The sequence below is a fragment of the Orcinus orca genome, chromosome 16 (assembly GCF_937001465.1).
Source record: "Orcinus orca chromosome 16, mOrcOrc1.1, whole genome shotgun sequence".
Classification (NCBI taxonomy): domain Eukaryota; kingdom Metazoa; phylum Chordata; class Mammalia; order Artiodactyla; family Delphinidae; genus Orcinus; species Orcinus orca.
This window is the reverse complement of record NC_064574.1, coordinates 36061395-36080673: the sequence shown is the minus strand read 5'-3', so window position 1 is coordinate 36080673 and position 19279 is coordinate 36061395. Positions and strand designations below refer to the sequence as shown.

General features: G+C 42.1%; 1 protein-coding gene across 2 annotated transcripts in view; it reads right to left on the bottom strand.

The window, feature by feature from the left end:
- Positions 1–19279, bottom strand: part of PLCB1 (phospholipase C beta 1) — a 679784-nt gene that overhangs the window by 137688 nt on the left and 522817 nt on the right. For both annotated transcript variants that reach the window (XM_004276458.4, XM_012535449.3), the window contains exons 11-13: positions 18677–18834; positions 7061–7143; positions 768–852 (exon numbers count right to left, since the gene is read on the bottom strand). In XM_004276458.4, coding sequence (XP_004276506.1) covers positions 768–852; positions 7061–7143; positions 18677–18834 — 326 coding nt within the window. The remainder of the gene's footprint in view (positions 1–767; positions 853–7060; positions 7144–18676; positions 18835–19279) is intronic.

The window sequence follows — 19279 nt, the reverse complement described above, 5'->3', positions numbered from 1 at the left end:
CCTGGCTGCCCTGAGATTCAAGCTATTTGCAAGCCTTCTTTCTGGTGTGTCCAGCTTGTACATCTATGGGAAAATCAATTTCCCTTGAGAAGGTTATTATATATTGTAACAGACAGAATGTATGCAAGTCCCAAAACAGGTTATTTTTAGAAATCTATGAACTCCTGTAAGCAGGTCCTCAATTCTTCACTTGCAACCCAGTCCGGGGACTGGTATGAAATCATGCAAGGATGTGTGGAGACTGGGGAAAGGGTTGAAGACAGAAGAGGCTACTTGATGATCTTTCTGCTGCTTTCCTTCCCAAAGCAAGGATTGTTACCACGGCAATAGGGGGTCCGGATTCTGCTGGGAGAGTGCAAGGAAGTGAGGGGTGGCCAGCAGGGATAGGCTGGCATGTCATTGTGCCACCTTCAATGTCCCATTTTGCTGACCCATTTCTTTCAAAGGGGTGTGATGAGGTTCCCTGGGAGGTGGCCAGAGCCTGTCCCTTGGGACTCCCTCTGTGGGCTGATTGTGGTTGTGGGAATTCTGCAGTCCTGACTGGCTCACATCGGGGAGTGAGGGAGGGAGAAAGCTGTGGGCAGAGGAAGAGGACAGATGCAGGTCTGTCCCCCTCAGGAGGTCCCTGCCAGCCTCCACTGGTCAGAGAGCTCATTGTCAACTCATACCAAGAAACATAAACATGGAAAGGATGTAAGGAAGTCTCTCCCTAATCCAATCATAAAGAAGGTGTGCGTTCCTTCGGGATGAGCATCAAAACTGCTTACTGGGTACTTTTCCAGGGGCTCCATGAGAAGGGCGTCCCCGAAGATCAGTCGGCAATACTCTGCCATCTTGGCCTGCTGCTTTGGGCTGAGGGGAGAGAGAAGGAAAGCAAGCAAGCAAGAAGGTTATTCAAAGAGGCCGGACAGGATGACTTTGTGTTATCAATTACAGAGAGAGGTCATTTCCTCCTCCTACCTGTCAGGATTGTTTTTATTATTCTAAATCCCTGTTTACAGTTCTGACTTGTGTGGATTTGAATGCCACACACAGGTGGGCAGGGGAGGCTCTTCGCAAAGCTGAGCGGCATGGACATAGATGGAGAGGACAGAAGGTCACCTGCCTGTCACTGGATGTTTGAATGTCGCAGAGTTACAGACTCAGTCCCTTTTGCTTAAGTTCCTGATTCTAAGTCAAATGCCAGATACTTGGCGGGTGGAACTCATTCAACTCTACGTGAATTCTTGGGTGAAATTTGTCTAATGGACAGAGCTGCACTGCAAAGAAATGTTTACAAGGAGGTGAGGGAAGAGAGGAGAGGGATCTGGACAGAGAGAGGAAGAGAGAATCTCAAAATGCAGAAGAGAAAAGGCTGACAGGCGGAAGTATGTCCACTTGGGAGGGGGCCCTGGAGGAAAGACAAGAGAAGCAGGCACCTTGGAGAAGGGTGTCTGCAGCCCTTTTGTGCACTAGAGGGAAGCAAAGGTGGCGTTAGCCTGATGAGGTGCCAGTAGGAACCTGGTTTGATTGGAAAAGGTTGGAGCTGCTGGGTTCACTGAGCTGAGCTCCAGGCTATCAACCACTCGGGATCTATAAAACGCAGAGGAAAGTAATTGTTCTTGGAAAAGGGCAGAGGATGCTGAGAAGATGAAGTGAAATAATAGATGAAAACACTTTGAAATGTAAGATGATTGATCCTAGAGATGCAAGGCAGCCTCCGCCAGCTAGACCAGACAAACGAGGGTCCGTTCACATGTAAACACAGTTGATGTGAGGGAACATCCTTAGTCTTTCAAAACTCCTGCTTCCCTCGACCTTTTAAAAAAGCAATTCTCATTCTGTAGGATGTTAAATATCATTATAAAGGTATCCAATTCCATCGGGTTTTATGGACTGTGATTTTGACCTATAGGCTGTTGGACTTGATTTCCAATAGTTGTCTCTATGTGCTGCAATGTTAATACGTTTTAGCAGAACTGGGGCTGTAGTAAGAATAGGTAAGTGATAAAAATCCTTCTTAACTACAATTCAAATCAATTATAAAATGTGATTCTTATTTTCATTCCTTCTACCATGACTGTTAAACCTGGATCGTGAACTGTTTTTTTCACGGGAAGGGGGGTGCTTTGGGGGTTCAAATCATACTGCGATGGTCCACAGGGAAAAGCACTCTATATCACCCTTTTAAAAAAACATATATTTGGGGGATCAGATGAATTCTCTGGGCTTCAAATATGAGCCCAAGGTCACTGCTTTCTTGGAACTGCAAGGGGAGGCAAAGGAAAGATTCAGAGAAGACCTACATGACAAACTCCCAAATTCTCATCATGCCTTTTTTGACCCGTAAGAGATTTTGCTGGGCAGCTCATGTAGCTCTCAGAATATCCTGCAGCTTTCTCCAGCAGTATCACCGAGGGAGGAAAACCTACCAATTGGAGAACTGATCCTGGAAAGCACTGGGGCTGGTTGTTTAGGGATGACGTGTTATAGTTAGGGAACAAGCAGAAAAGTGACTGATTTAGCAGAGCAGCCTTGGGCATCCACAATTCAGACACCCTTGCTCAAAAGACAGCTGGCCGTGGGGCTCCACCAAGCCAGCGAGCTCTGTGTCTGTAGCTGAGACAAATCCATTTGTGCTGGACCTACACTTTCCAGGTTGCACAAAAGAAATTGTCCAACCCTCCCATTTCAGTTTCATGGAATGATGCTATTAAATAGAGCTTTGCTACTCCAAGTGTGGTCCATAGACCAGCAGCATCCACAGGGCCTGGAGCTGGTTAGAAATGCAGATTCAAGGCCTCCTAGGAAGGCAGGCAAATTGAGTAGAAATCTCTGGGGAAGCAGGGCTCAGGGGTCCTAAGAGGCCCTCTGGGGGATTCTCATGCACGCTCAAGTTCGAGAACCACTGTGATGGACGAACCAAGTCACCAGGTGCTTAAGTAAATGACACTTTTCTTGAGGGCTGGAACTTGAGAACCCCAACTTCCTTTGAACAGAGGCCTGGAGGGAAAAGGAAGGACTGTACCCCAACTCCCTGCTTTCAGGACTTCTAGTGGAGCCATAGGCTCACCAGTAGAGGGATTTCGGGGTGGTGTTCCAGGTGTCCCTAAGCAGGTGAAAGGCAGAGTCCTCTGTCCTCTGTCAAGCTGTCCCCAAATCAGGCCCTGAAGGATTTTGCTGGAGCAAAATCTCACTCGATTCCACTAAAGAATCACCTGGGCTGTTAATGCTGCAGGTGGCAGGGCCCTGTGCCCAATCCCCTGATACACTGAGCTGGGAGCAGAGCCCTGGAACCTGCACTTGTAACAAGTCTGCAACTAATTCTGAGGCAGGTGGTTAATGGACTACGGTGTTTACAACTGTGCTCTGACACTTCACCAAACCACCTGGGGTCTTAAGAAAATGAAGATTCCAAGGCAAAGTTTGAGATGGAGCTCGAGACTGCATTTCTAACAAGCTTCCCGACACGCAGATGCTGCTAGTCGATGGATCAATGTCACTTTGAAGAGCAAGCATCTGTGTCTGACCTAGACTTCTAAAAACCTGCTTAAGCATCAACCGAGTTGGAAAGAACAAGAGGCAGGTGTCCAAGGAGAAAGGAAAATGTGCTATTTGATAATCAGGCTCTTCGTGTTCTCCACAAACACACATGCACACCTGACAGGGAACTGAATCAGAGCAGAGAGAAAACTGAATAGAAAAAGTCAGAGGAAAACAAAACAACTTTAATTGTGGGGCCAGAACTGCAGAAACAAGACATTGCATTGGCCACGAGAGAGCAAAAAAAAATCCTGAAGCATTTGGAACATCAACATCAGCTACCATGGAGATGAAGCGAGAGGAAAATATTCACAAATACATTTTGAGCTTCAGGCCACAGCAGACCCATCCAGTCACATTTAAACACCTGGCAAAGTGGTCAGTTTTCTGACCAAGGAACAGGCCCACATCTTCCAAGCTGAACTAAACCAACCTCCTTCCCTATAGATGAGGGATCTACAACTCACGGCTATTAAGGAACTTGTCCAAAATCTCACATTCTCTGGGGCTGAACCAGAGCTAGTGGTTTCTGCACTTGAATTCAGTGGAGAACTCCTTTAGTGAAAATGCTAGTTCACAAACTAGGTGGCCCATCAGTTAATTAGGACTTTAAAAAAATTTTATTTGCAGAAATTCAAATAACGTATGGGGGTGAAGCTCAGGAATCTGCATTTTATGGGATTCTGATGTAGCAGGTGGAGAAGGATAAGTCACCAGTGGCTCAGGGCAGCTTTCTCTTTGCTGTCCATGGATAGGTGATTTCAAATATTTGGAGAGAGAACCAGAAAATTAAGAGGTTTTCTTCCTTTCTTCCAGTGTGGGATTGTTTTGGAGTACGGCTCAAGTGGGCTGGGGCCAGGGTTCTGAATCTAGTATTTTGTATACACAGCACAAAGGAGAAAAAAAGAACTGCTGCTAGAGGTAACATATAGGTTTCAGATATTTTGGGGGCTGTGTCCCTGTGTCACTGTGTTGGGTAGGATTCTGAGGGTGTATCTAGTTTCGTGGGGAAGACTGCTGTTACCGATGAATGGTGTCTGTCACTTTCTTTCATCAATGAGGTGGGATGGCCTGCAGGTCAAGCACAGGGTTTTACCAGCAAAGGAAAAGCTTGCAGGTTTTCTTTGGGTGTGTGATAGTCCAGCCAGGAAAGAATTGTAGCTGAATGATGTTGATATGTGTGTGAGTCTCAAGGACAATGGAAATAGGAAGCAAAAACTTCCTTCCACAATAGAATTCAGTATCTCAGTATTTCACTGCCATTCAGTTATCTCAGTGGTTTGGGATCAATATCATGGCATCCAGGGAAGGTTGTTATCCTGTTTTCTTTTGTATTCATGCACTATTAATGAACTTTTAACAGCTAAATTTCTCACTTTTAAACCAGAAAGGGCTGTATTATGGTACAATCTTTTTTGATTATGTGTTCAATGTGGATTTCGTTTTCATGCTCAGTTTGGCTCTCTGTAGAATTGAGGCTGAAGACTGAAAAAAACAAGCTGTGGTTAAGGGTCACGAGCCACAAAAATGTGACCATTCACAGGCAGTTGCCTTGTGGGATGCTCTGGTTGTCTTAATTCGATGCTTGGAAGGTTGTGATGCTTTTGTTTAGGTGTGGGGGATGGAGTTGGTTAAACAGATGAGTTTTGAAGCCGTACTAGCCAGCTTTGAACCCCTGCCACATTTTAGCTGCATGACCTTGGGGAAGTAACTTACCCTCTTTGGGATTCAGTTTCATCATTTGTAAAATAGGGATAATAGTAATAATATTTACTCTTAGGAGCACCTGGCTTTGTGGTGAGGGTTACATGAGCTTATGCTTGGAACGTTGCTCAGCACATAATACACATTCAATAAATATTAGCTGTCATTATGTTTGTGGTAGTGGTGGCTCTTGATACCTCTCTGGCTGCATGGCAGAGTCCAGTGTAGCGGGTATGACTATCAAGAATGGAAGTAGAGTTTTTCATTTTGTCTAATTTATATAGAAACATTTCTTGAAGAAAATAAATGTGCTAGATTTGGATATATTTCTCCAAAAAGGAAATGACTGATTGTCTAGGAACTAGAGTGCCTGAAAAAAAGGTGCTAAGGCGTTGTAGAGCCCAATTACAAATGGACAGGCCGAGATGAGGAAAGTCACATGCAAATCAGAGCTGTCACAGCAAACGAAGTAGTAAATACAGTACCTAAAGAGGTTCCCCCTTTAGTTAGAAAAGAAATAGTGAAACAGAATCAATTCTTGTCTATTCAGTTGGCTCTCAGAAGTGGTAGAAAAACTATACGCCAAATGATTACATTGTTCACTGGATGATTGTTTCCTAATGAAACAGAGTCATGAGCTGGTAAATGTAGTATGGATTTCCTGAGGGCACACTAGAAATACAGATAGCTATAATTTGGTTACTTCAAAATAAGGTCTTTCTCCACATATACATTAACAAATGATCACATTGAATTACTTTGAAATTCCTCAAGCTAAAATTTGGTCACTACCTAACTGGTTCTTTAAGGTTTAGTAAATCCTTTAAGAATTAGTGAATTGAAGCATGTGTTGCAAATTAGTTGGACAAAGGGAATCAGTGACCTGGGAAAGATTTTTAATAGGAAGGAGGATAAAAAAGGATCTAAGGAACTTGTGAGCCAAATTAGGATAGGTGTTGTAGGCTTTTAGTTGAGAAAACTGGCTTAGGTGGTTGAATGAAACAAAGTGCTTCCCAAATGCTCTTTTGAGCAGTGATGGTCACTACTACATAGTCTTCAGACATTAATTCCAGGGACTAGAATTTTAGTTTCTTGAATTTTGATTCAGTAACAGATGAGAATCTTCCACGTTGAGGCTCTTTAGATTGAATAGCTATATGATAAACTAACATCCTCGTGTCTGATGTAGATGTGTCTTACTCTGATCCTCTGTCATAAAATGAGTATAAGAGTTAAGTCAAAATTACCTATTCTTTGTAGAGCTCAGCAAAAAGTGCAGGCTATTTTGAAATAGGAAACTATTTACAAATACTAACAAACAGGGGAAACCAACGAAAACAGGAAGGAGGGAGAATTTGGTGGTCTCAGTTCTATGTAAGTTCAAAGTGGCAGAATAGAATTTATTTAATTTATTTAGCTTTCTCTACACCAGCTCCAGCCTGTACAGAACTGGCTATTTTAGGGTGGTAAAACTGACTATAAATCTGCACACAATAGAAGAAGCAAAGGAGGGAGGATTATAAAAGTGGTCCCCTGAAATAGACACACCTGTTATACAAGGAAATGGGTTTCACTGCATTGTAAAAAGAGGAGTCCTTAATTTAAATCCTACCATGGCATGAAAATAGATTCCACAAGTCCAAGGGATCTTTCTAATGTTAACGAGATTTAAATGAATGAATTCCATTATATACAGATGAACACATGCCACTTAATATATAGCATAATTGAGGAACACCATTAGTAACATCAAATAATCTTATATCTGATGAACAATGACTAAACATGCCCTATTTGGGGAAAATACTCCCTATTGAATGTGCTGAATACTTACGAATCCACGTGGTTCTCAAATGAAAGCAGAATTGGAAAAGGTGAAGTCTTAAATGCACACTCAGCAATGGCTTCTATCACTTCCTAAAAATGAGAATACCTATATTCAATAAGCCAGAATTTTAATGTGTATAGTTTTTTCTTTTGGGTTCCACCCTTTAATATCACTGTCTTTTTCATTCATAGAATTTTATCAAATGGCTAAAATGGCAAGAAGCGGTTTGCAGGCTGCTGGATTATAAATTTTCTTACTCTTGATTTAGGAAGATAAAAGAAAGAAAACTGGATTTGGGTGGAGGGGGAGTCATAACTGTGAGGGTGAATGGTTCTCCTCTTTGGTAATTATATCTACTTTTTTTTTTAATAATAAAAATATCAGGGGCTTCCCTGGTGGCGCAGTGGTTGAGAGTCTGCCTGCCGATGCAGGGAACGCGGGTTCGTGCCCCGGTCCGGGAAGATCCCACATGCCGCGGAGCGGCTGGGCCCGTGAGCCGTGGCCGCTGGGCCTGCGCGTCCGGAGCCTGTGCTCCGCAACGGGAGAGGCCACAACAGTGAGAGGCCCGTGTACCGAAAAAAAAAAAAAAAAATAATAATAATAATAAAAATATCAGATCACATTATAAAAATTTTGGACAAGAGAAGGCAACATTTTTCACCCATAAATTCACCCTTTGAATCAAACCACTGCTGACATTTGGTTATATTTATTTCTAGTTTGTTTTTCGTATATCTGTATAACTTAGTTTTAATTACAGTAAATACTCTATTTGTATTTTTAAACATCGTTAAGAGATATAATTCACCCATTTAAAGTGTACAGCTAAATGGTTTTTAATATTCACAGGGTTGTGCAACCATCACCCCAGTTTAAGTTAGGACATTTTTATCTCCCCCCCAAAAGCCATGTCCCCATTAACAGCCACTCCCCATTTCACCAACCCCACCCCACAGACTCAGACCTAGGCAACCATTAATCTACTTTGTGTCTCCATAGATTTGCTTACTCCTAACATTTCAAATAAATGGAATCATACAATATGTGGCCTTTTATGTCTGGCATCTTTCATTGAGCCTGCTTTCAGGGTTCATCCATGCTGTAACATGTGTCAGTACTTCATTCCTCAATCTGTATTTAGAAAAAATGTATAGGTCATAGTTTTAGTATCTGTATAAAATTCTAGGGAGTGGCAGGATCATAACTGATTTAACCATTACCCAATTGTTGGACAGACATATTTTAAGAGCTATCATTCAAATAATTCTCCAAAGAACCTCTTTATTTTTTTCCCTGATATTTTGAATTATTTTCAGGGAATGAATTCTTAGAAGGGGAATTATTAAATTAAAGAATAGGAATATTTTTACAGTCTCCTGTGTTTCTCCAAATTACTTTTCATCTTAGATTGCCTAGAGTAATATATGAAGGACCAGATTTCAATGAATATTCACCAGCTTTGGGCATTTGTTTTCCTTATTGAACTGGTATTAAAGGATGATCTCATTTATTTTTAATTATATCAATGCCAATACTCCTGTGGCTTCAAATCCTTTTTTGTTTTTTTTTTTTTAGTTACGTTTATTCTTTACATCTTCTCCTCTCAAGTAGGAATTTTCACTCTGATCCCTTATGCCTGAGGCTTTTCCATTATCTTCTCTACCTTCCTTAAACAATTCATAGTTTGCTTTCTATCCATGCCAGAAAGCTATTTCTCCAGCCCCAGAGTATAAATAAGGCTTTCTAATTCTGTACTACATTTGCATATATCCTCTAAGAAGGATTTGCCTGCATGGAGCAAAAGAATCACTCACTGTTTCTTAAAAGTGAATCCACAGAGTGCCTTTCATACATTATGATAGTTGATACCATCAAAAATAAGTACACTATAAATAGTAAGCAATGCCCAGATTTTAAACTCTTTATTTGATTTTTTTGGAGTCCAACAGGCTTGTGTTTGAATCCTTCTTCTTATCCTTACAAGCTGTGTGACCTTGAGAAAAATAACTTAATGCCTATGTGCACTTGGCTTGCTGGCCTGTAAAGTACGAGTGATAAGCCTCATTCCACAAGCCTGTTGCAAGAACCCAGCAATCCCTCTACTGGGCATATACCCTGAGAAAACCATAATTCAAAAAGAGTCATGTCCCAAAATGCTCATTGCAGCTCTATTTACAATAGCCCGGAGATGGAAACAACCTAAGTGTCCATCATCGGATGAATGGATAAAGAAGATGTGGCACATATATACAATGCAATATTACTCAGCCATAAAAAGAAACGAAATTGAGCTATTTGTAATGAGGTGGATGGACCTAGAGTCTGTCATACAGAGTGAAGTAAGTCAGAAAGAGAAAGACAAATACCGTATGCTAACACATATATATGGAATTTAAGAAAAAAAAAGAAAAAACTGTCATGAAGAACCTGGGGGTAAGACGGGAATGGAGATGTGGACCTGCTGGGGAATGGACTTGGGGATATGGGGAGGAGGAGGGGTAAGCTGTGACAGGGCGGGAGGGTGGCACGGACATATATACACTACCAAGCATGGAATGGATAGCTAGTGGGAAGCAGCTGCATAGCACAGGGAGATCAGCTCGGTGCTTTGTGACCACCTAGAGGAGTGGGATGGGGGGGTGGGGGGGAGGGAGACGCAAGAGGGAAGAGATATGGGAACATATGTATATGTATAACTGATTCACTTTGTTGTGAAGCAGAAACTGGCACACCATTGTAAAGCAATTATACTCCAATAAAGATGTAAAAAAAAAGGAATGCAGCGAGAGGAGGTAAAGGACACAGCTCGTGATGGGCAGATATTCTCAAAACAACTAAGGTTACTCAGCTTGCTGGTGCCCCCCCTCCCCATTCACCCTAAACCCAACTAATACAAACAAGAGCTGCCATTAAATGAGCATTTGCATTCTAGATACAGATCTTATCTCCCGCTATAAACATTCCTTAAGGAAAATATTATCTGTCATCTCACAGATTATAAAATGGAAACTCAGAGATATTAACCAATTTGCCCAAGGTCACAGAGAGGAGAGTCCAGGAAACCCCAGGAAAGTTTGTCTGACTCTAGAGTTTATTCTCTTAAGCATTTCAGTAACTCTCATGCAGCTAATGACCTTAACCAACTAAGATCAAAGCCCTCAAAAGAATTGCACAGCACTATTCACAGTAGCCAAAACATGGAAACAACCTAAATGTCCATCAACAGATGAATGGATAAAGAAGGTGTGGTACATATATACAATGGGGTATTACTCAGCCATAAAAAAAGAACAAAATAATGCCATTTGCAGCAACATAGGATGCAACTAGAGATTATCATACTAAGTAAGTCAGAAAGAGAAAGACAAATACCATATGATATCACTTACATGTGGAATCTAAAATATGGCACAAATGAACCTACCTACAAAACAGAAACAGACTCACAGACATAGAGAACAGACTTGTGGTTGACAAGGGGGAGGTAGGTGGGGGAGGGATGGATTGGAGTTTGGGATTAGCAGATACAAACTATTATATTAGAGAATGGATAAACAATAAGGTCCTACTGTATAGCACAAGGAACCGTATCCAATCTACTGGGATAAACCCTAATGGAAAAGAATATTAAAAAAATGTATATATGTATAAAACTGAGTCACTTTGCTGTACAGCAGAGATTGGCACAACATTTTACATCAATTCTACTTTGATAAAAAAAAAAAGAATTGCAAATAGATATCTAAAGGAAGTGGGTAGTATGGGGAGAAAAGGGGGGCTAGATTTTGTTTATTTCCTAAATTTGGCCCTGTTTTATTTGCTACTTGCAAAACACATGAGAGCCATTCTTGATTCCTCTTATTATAACATCTTTCAATTCATCTGTAATCCTGTCCAAAATATAATCAGAATATAACCACATAGCAGCACCTCCACCTCTACCATCCTGACCCAAAAACCCTCGCAGTAACTTCTGGGATAGATCCTGTCATCATTCCCACATATTCACTACCCTTCCTGTGAGATCTGTTGACCATAGGCATGGCCCTGTGTTTTGTTTTGGTTGCTGAAATGCATGTGAAAATGGCACACCGTTCTTTTGAGCAGAGTCTTCAAGAGCCATCTTGGGTTCTGCCACCTTTCTTTCCCCACTGCTGTGAGCCTGGTGATATCACATATTGGGGCTGTTCTTTCTGTATGGATTGCAGACAATACTGATGGCAGCAACAGTCAACATCTAACCTGAACAAGAAATAAACCTGTGTGGTTCTAAACCACTGAGATTCTGGAGTTTCTAGTTTTAGCAGCAAAACCTAGTGGAGGCTGAGTAGTAAAGGTTTTAGCTGCTTCTATGTTTGCCTCCTGTACTGCCTACCACAGCCAGAGTGATTGCTCCTAAACATGAGTCAAATGATTTCTATTTCATTCCTTTGGAGTAAACTTTCAATGACCTCCAATTTCACAGAGTGAACTCCAAGTTCTTTATCAGATCCTGCACCTGCTATCTCACTAAATACTTCTTTTCCATTGCTCACACTGCTATAGTCCACTGACATTCTTGCTTTCCCTCCAATAGACCAAGCATTACTTCATCTCTTTGTTCATCTCTCATTTCTTTGTTTATCCTTGTTACTTCTTTCAGGAATACTCTTATCTGACAGCAAGGCTTAACTTCCTTAATTTTGAGGGGTGGTAATCTCTGCTTAAATTCCACATTACCAGGGTCTTCTCCCACCATCCTGCTGAAAATAGCATACCTCTAGCCCTTCTTTGCCTTCAATACTGATTAACGTTGTCTTAAAGGGATATTTCCACGTGCCATGTGGTGTGTTTATTTTGGTCTATTTCTCCACACTAGAATGTAAGCTTTTTAAGGGTAAGCACTCAGTTTTCTCCATTGCTCTGCCCCTAGGATGTAGAAACTACTATGGAGCATTCTAGATGCTCACTAAATATTTCCAAGTGAATAAATGGACTCTTAAAATCATTAATAGAAGAGAGACACAATCTGCCTACTTGTGTTCCCATTTATTTCTCTACTGACTCTTTCAGAGGACAGCACATTTTTCCCATAAAGGGCCAGGTAGTGAGTATTTTAGGCTTTGTGGGCTATATGGTTTCTGTGGCAAATATTCAACTCTGCCTTTGTAGCCCCAAAGTGGGCACAGATAATATGCAAACATGTGGATGTGCCCATGTTCCAACAAAACTGAATTTATGAAAGCAAGTGACAGGCTGAATGTGGGCTGCAGAAGATAGGTTGTCAGCCCCTGGACTGGTCTGATCATTGGCCTAAGCAAATCTTAAAATTTGACTGTAACCAAAGGTAAATGTAATTTTGTATTATAGAAATTTGAATGTTGATTCCATACTCAATAGCCCGGTTAACTTTAATAATTTCCTGGGCAAAATTTCCAATCAAGATCAAGGCTTAAATTTAAAAAAGTCTTTCAAACGATAGTGTAATTAGTCTTTGACAATTTTGGCTATATGCATACTGCTCCAGTTGCTGTTAATAATGAACGTTGATCATAGACCCGCCCCATCACCATTTGGGCCAGTGAGAGTCAGGCCTGAAGGTGAGTGAAAACCCAACGGCCTATCTCTCTTTATCTTTAGCCAATGAAATGTCCATGTTTTTCTGGGCCTCCTCTTACAGACACCTGTAAAGAGTTCGTGCCCTTACCTGTCTTCCTAACTCTCTGGGTGGGGTTCTCTCTTCCCACAGGAGGGATGCTGGTGTGCCCTGAACTGCCACTGGGTTCTGGGGTTCCTAGAGTTTCTTGACTGATGTATCCTATTTCTTCCCTTTTCCTACCTCTGACATTGTACATGTTTGGTCTTGTGCACTTGACTAAGGACCCCATGTTTGCAATGAATCCTCCAAGCTCACTGGTTACACTCTTCTCAGCTCCCACTGGGCCTCTTACCAAGGCTGGGCTGTGTTTTCATTTGTCACATGGTTTGGGCTTCTGGCCTCTTCCTAGAGGTAAAGTGGATGCCAGGGGTTGTGTCTGGGTGTCACCCACATCCTCTACCATGGCAGCTTTACAAATGACTTCATTCAACTCCCTGCCCTCACCCTGACTTAACAACTCCTTGCATATATAATACCCTACCATTATATTTCTAGAAGGAAAGCTAAAGTGTGGCTTTAAAATTTTCAATTATAATATCAGTAGCTAACATTTATAGAGTACTCACTGCATGCCATGCATTGTTCTAAGCCATGCCTGTATATTAAGTAAGCTCACTGAATGCTTAGAACAACAGCATTCAGCGACCCTACTTAATATACAGACATGGCTTAGAACAAGAGGCTCGGCCTGTAAGGGAGCTTCTCCTGGCCTTGCAGCCAGTCAGTGCTGGTACTGGAACCCTGGCAGTCAGCTCTAGAGCTGCATTCTAAACTTCTATGGTCTCCTTTCTCTCTTTCCTTCCCAGCCTCTCCCTCCTCCCTCCCCCCTCCCCCCATCTCTACCACAACTCTAGTCACCAGCTTAGGAAAGCTTTTGGAACCTTTAAAGAAAACATTTACTGAATTTCATCTAACCATTTTAGTCGGGAGCACCTGAAAACTCTGGCAGCTCCCTTTTGGTTTTTCATGCCTTTCTAACACTTCGCATAGAGCACCTGATCACCGAGGATGAGAAGGCTAGTCTAGGTTTTAAGTTTGTTCTTTCACATCAGCTGTCCTTAGTGGACAATGGATTTGAAAGTACCTTACTGCTCGACTGCTTCTCATTAAGCCAAAATCATTTTTTCAGAGACCTCTAACACTGGATCCAATAATCTATAAACCATATGGCTCAGTTACTAACCTCCAGGGGAAAAACTGCCCTTGAAATCTTTTATCCTTGACAGACAACAGCAGGGTGTATTTGGATATCCATTTTATGTGAGCATGTATGTGGCAGTTAAATTGCATGCTAAATTATTACTCTCTCAGAGAATGACACTTCATTTTCAGAAATGCTCCGTTTAACCACATACTCAAATTTAATATATTTTAATTATGTATTTTATCACTTTACTCAGTTTTCCATCTTATGCAATTGCTGGTTACAAAGGAGCTGCCTGAGGGGTGAGAAAAAGGAGCAGCTTGGGGATGGAGAAGGTGGGTGGGGATCGGTGTGGGGCGGAGGAGACTGAGTGGGAGCAGAGAGTCTGCAGACCACGTGGTGAACTGCTATATGTCATGAGCATCGGAAAGGCTCAGGCAATGAGGCAAAGAAAGTGAAGAGCCGATATATGGGATATATAATAAATAAATCCAGAGTGCAAAATAAAAAGTCTTCCATAAAGAGGCTGAATTACAGCATGCCTGCTTTCCCAGAACACAACTTTTTATTTTGGCCCAACAATAAACAGGCGGTAAATGCCAACAGGAACTTTTGCTTTTGGGGATTTATCATAGATCGTGTGGAAGCTTTCCAGATTACATAGACTCAGAGCAGATAAACTGTGTGACAAAAAAATGATGAACTTTTGCAATTGGTTTATGTTGCTGCTGCAATACACGCTGTGGCTATAGAATATAGTCTAATTACACCGTGAAGATCAGGTCCAAATCTATGGGATAGCCCAAACTGGCAAACATTGGGAGAATCTTTTCACCGCCTACTGATATATGGAATTTCACAGCAAAAACGGAGAAAGACAAAATTCATTTATCTGATGAACAGAGGCAAGAAAGACTAAAAATGAAGGCTATACTATAATTTGTCTATTTTCCTGGGGATGGAAAAAGTCATTAAAAATTTATTGAGCACCTACTATATGCCAGATTCTTTTTAAAGTGCTTGGGACAGATCAGGGAACAAAACAAAGATCCCCGTCTTTTGTGGAGCTCAATGCTCTTATTGACGGAAGGACACAGACAATAAAGAAGGAACATGATAACTGAGTAAATTAAGCAGAGTGGTAGAAGGTGATAAGTGCCTCTTGGTAAATAGAAGGAATAAAGTGGTGGGGAGCCTATCAGGAGTGTGGGAGTGCTGGTCACAGTATTAAATATGTCCCAGGAGGCCTCCTTGAGAAGGTGGCATTTGAGAAATGCTTCGAGGAGGTAAGCGGTGAGCCATGCAGATACCTGGCGGAAGAGTGTTTCAGGCAGAGGGGCAACCTTGCAAAGGCTGTGAGGCAGGACCTAACTATCATGGTCAGGGGACCGCACAGAGCCCAGCCATGTGAGTGAGGGGGAAAGGGGTGATGAGGGGGACAGAGATCACATGGAGCTTTGTCCCCCATTTCTCTTCGCATCCTTTCTTACAAAGTCATTTTACACAGTGGTTTCTGGAAAAGCAGACTGCATGCTGATAATCAGGCAGAGAGGGCTGGGACTTGGGTGAGGCAAGTGAGGCACGAAAGTGCAAAATTTAAAGAGACACTCAATCTCAGGTGCCAAGTCCGCATTTATATGTCAGTGAGAATAAGCACCTCCTTAAATTTTGCATGAGAGATGCTTCACTTGCCTCACTCTAGTCCTAGTCCTGATGCAGAGAATTCCTGCTCTGTGTATTTGTCCACAAAACAGGCTGGCATTTCTAGGCCTCACACTCATCCCCACCCACCACCACCACCACCACACACGCACCCACATCTCTGCCAGAATTATCTATCCTGCAAATGCACAATAGCAGGAAGCAAAGCTGTACCAACTAACCACCAGGATGACGAGTTTCCTGCTCTGTTTTGGCTGCCCCCCCACCCCCAATTCCAGCAGGCAGAGAGAGGAAGCAGAATTCTGGGCTAGATTTAGTCTTTCAGTCCCTAAATCTGTCAGCAAGTTTGTGTATGTGGTGGGAAGTTGTGCTTCCGGAGCCCAGGAATAGATGCTCAATCGGCCCATGACTCTGGGATCACAGATGTGATTGAAGGACCACTTGTACGGTCGAGTGCACAGGAGGAGTCACTCTAAGCTGACTTGATGGCCAAGGCCAAGAAGCCAATGCTTCACACAAAATAAATATGCCTTAGAATGTGCTTGGAATGTGCTTTATCTCCCCACCCCCACACACAGCCTCCCCTTCCCCCAAAGGAAATCAAAGAACCTCGAGGATTATAAATGTTTAAGAAAATATAATTGATCCTCACAGGGACTCTTGAGGGGATGGTGGACGGGGGTGTGGGTGGCCCTCCTGGCAGCGGGTGTGTGCACAAGGCCATCAGTCCCCTAGCTCAGCAATGGCTCCATCAGGATGTGCTGTCTCCCTTTCCAGGACCCTGTCCATCCATCAGCAGACGGATGAGCACAAATTGTATCCACTCCACACAAGGGTCGTGTGTCCCCCACTTTTTTAAAAGAGCCCAACAGGTTAGGGTTGGTATCTTAGCTGACGAGGGACCATGGCAGGAGTTGGGAAGGTGGGGGACAATGGAAATGGAACAGAAACCCATTGATTTTCCATTAAAGCAAAACCAAATGACATTAAGAGTGCTCAACTTCAGAAGCAGATACAAAGATTTTGATCAGAATTAAGGTCAACCCCATATTAAACTTTGTTGTAAAATTTAATGAAGGGTGCTATTTTTCACTAATTGCTATGTAAGAGCCGAAGTTTCAGAAATCATGAAAAGTCAACTTCACAACATAGTAAATATACTTTAAGGTGCTAATATTCCTTCTGAAAACATTTTTATTGCTGTCAAGTATAGTACCTTTGATCAGGAAATTCATTTGTCTAAACTGAAACCTGGCTGTCCCTTGAAAATCTTGCTTCTTTTTGCTGCCCTCTCAAAAGACAGATGTTTATTTTATCACATCCCAAGTGCTCCAGGGCTAAAAGCTGGATATTGGAAATTTTTTTGCTCCCAATGCTACTTCTGAAATATTACATTTCAATCTTCTTATCTTAAAACCAAACCAAACCAAACCCAGTTTTCACGCAGCAGCCAAACCAGCTTTTACCACTTCTTCACTTCTGCCATCTACTGAATGTCCCCTCATTCAGCAAAGACTTTGGCAAGTGGCTCACTTTTTCTTCATCCAAAGCTTTGTCACCAGTCTTGGTGATGCTAACATCTAACTCATCCAATATTCTGTCCTCTCAGCACTCCGACCTCCCCATTTTCAATGGCCTTCTCCCCACTCCACCTTACCTACCACCCACTTGAGCTCTGTTTCCTTGGTTACTTAGGGTAAGAGTTAGTGACCCAGAGCCAGTTCTGCCCTGAGACCCAAGTAACCCAGGTAATGGGGCTCATGCCTTGGGACCCTATGCTCTAGAGTTATCCTCTGGCCCTTCTTTTCTGATCCCTTCCAAAGAGATGAGAAGCCTGAGTCAGTCAAGAGAACATGTCCCCAAAAGCCCACATATCCTCTTTCTAGATCTCTCTAGAGTTACCTAGGACGCCAGATTTCCCCAGCCCAAATGACCCCAAGCTCCTGCGGACAGTTCTTTGCAGGGAATGTGAATAGAACCTGGATATTTGGGCTTGGGTGTCCATATGCATGAATGTTAGGCCCTTTATGGTATAGGATGGAACCTTGGGTGGAGAGAGAAGGGAGATGACCAAATATTCCCTCCTTCCTGATTAATAAGGGTAGCTGATGCTTCTTTATCAATTACCACTTTAGTCTTGCCTCCTAGATAGGATTTATCAAGATACCCAATCGTACGATTATTTCTGCTTACTGACAGCATCCAACCTATAGCAAAACCCTGTCTCCTTGAACCCTCACCCAAATCACCTAATACAGGCCAAATCCTGTAAATCCTCTTTAATACAATTTTACTGACAAACACAGTTCCCCATGACATGTGTACTCTCTTGTTGCATAAGCCAGTAGAGCCAACTTGGACCACTGGTGCATTCCTAGGGGTCTTTGACTGATAGGTATCAATGTGTCAAAAGCTCGTTATAATAGTCAATCTCCTATATTGGCTATTATATAATATTCCACAGAATGGAATAGTATGTAATAAGTAAATAGTGGTGATTAATATCATCATCATCAAGAAAGCAAAGAAGCTAGAGAAACATGCAATAATATTGTTGAAGCTCCCAAAGAACATGGAGTTCAAAAAGCACAACACAAAATAATGCATACTACAGCATGAATCCACTTATATCAAGTTAAAACAGTGGTGAAACTACAATGTTTACAGCTGCACATAAACTAGTACACATCTGAAGAAAAGCAAAATAGTGATCACTATAATGGTCAGGAAAGTGATCATCTCTGGAGGTAAGGAGGTCATTCTAATGGGAATAGGTACATGGGGTTTCTGGGGTGCCAGTAATTTTCTACTGCTTGCTTTAGGTGGTAAATACATGGGTGTACACTTTATATCCATGGGTTAAACTGTACAAATAAGTTGTATGTATTCTTTATGTATATTTCACAATGATAAAATACAATAAAAAGAATGAGTGTTAAATAGACAAATAAATTGATATTTCCTTTAATAAGACAGTTTCTTTAGATTTTGGTTAGCAGTTTACCTGATGCCAGTTAATCATGGATGAATTGCTAAATTTAGCCTCTGAAATTGCAAAGATGATTAATAGCCTATGGACTTAATTGGGACCACTGGGACTTTCTACCTTAGCAGGCTTTACCCAAAAAGTTGTCAGGTCTCCCCAGCTTCCTCTCTTAGCAATATTCATTCACTCTACCTTGAAGGATATCTCCGTGGTCATGGTGAACCCATGGGTGATGACTGGCTCCTCTTCTGCGGTCCGTCCCTTCCAGCAGTCCAACTCCACACAGCGACAACCAGACAGGAGCACTTGGCGATACATCTCGACAGAGGAGTTTCCAGCCAGCTGGCCAGCTGTAAAACGTCAATGAAATGAAGCTCAAACTCCCACAAAGCAAGGAAGACACTGGTGGCTTCCTAGAAAAGCTCGTCAATGATAGGAAAACAGAGTTCAAGACCTTGAGCAGTTCTCAGTCTTTCTTCTGCCTCAACATACCAGAAGGTAGTGGCACAATCCCAAATGGAATTGTGGCTCCCTAGCAGTGGTTTGGGGAAGAGAGAATAGAAGAAGGAGAGCATTGTAACAATAACAATAACTCATGTTTATTAACTGCTTACCATGTGCCAATTATAGTTCTTTGGACTTTACATATATTACTACATTTAATCTTCCTAAAAATCTAGCTGGTATAACTACCTTTACTTTTTTTTTTCTTTTTTTTTTTTATATTTTTTTGCGGTACGCGGGCCTCTCACTGTTGTGGCCTCTCCCATTGCGGAGCACAGGCTCCGGACGCGC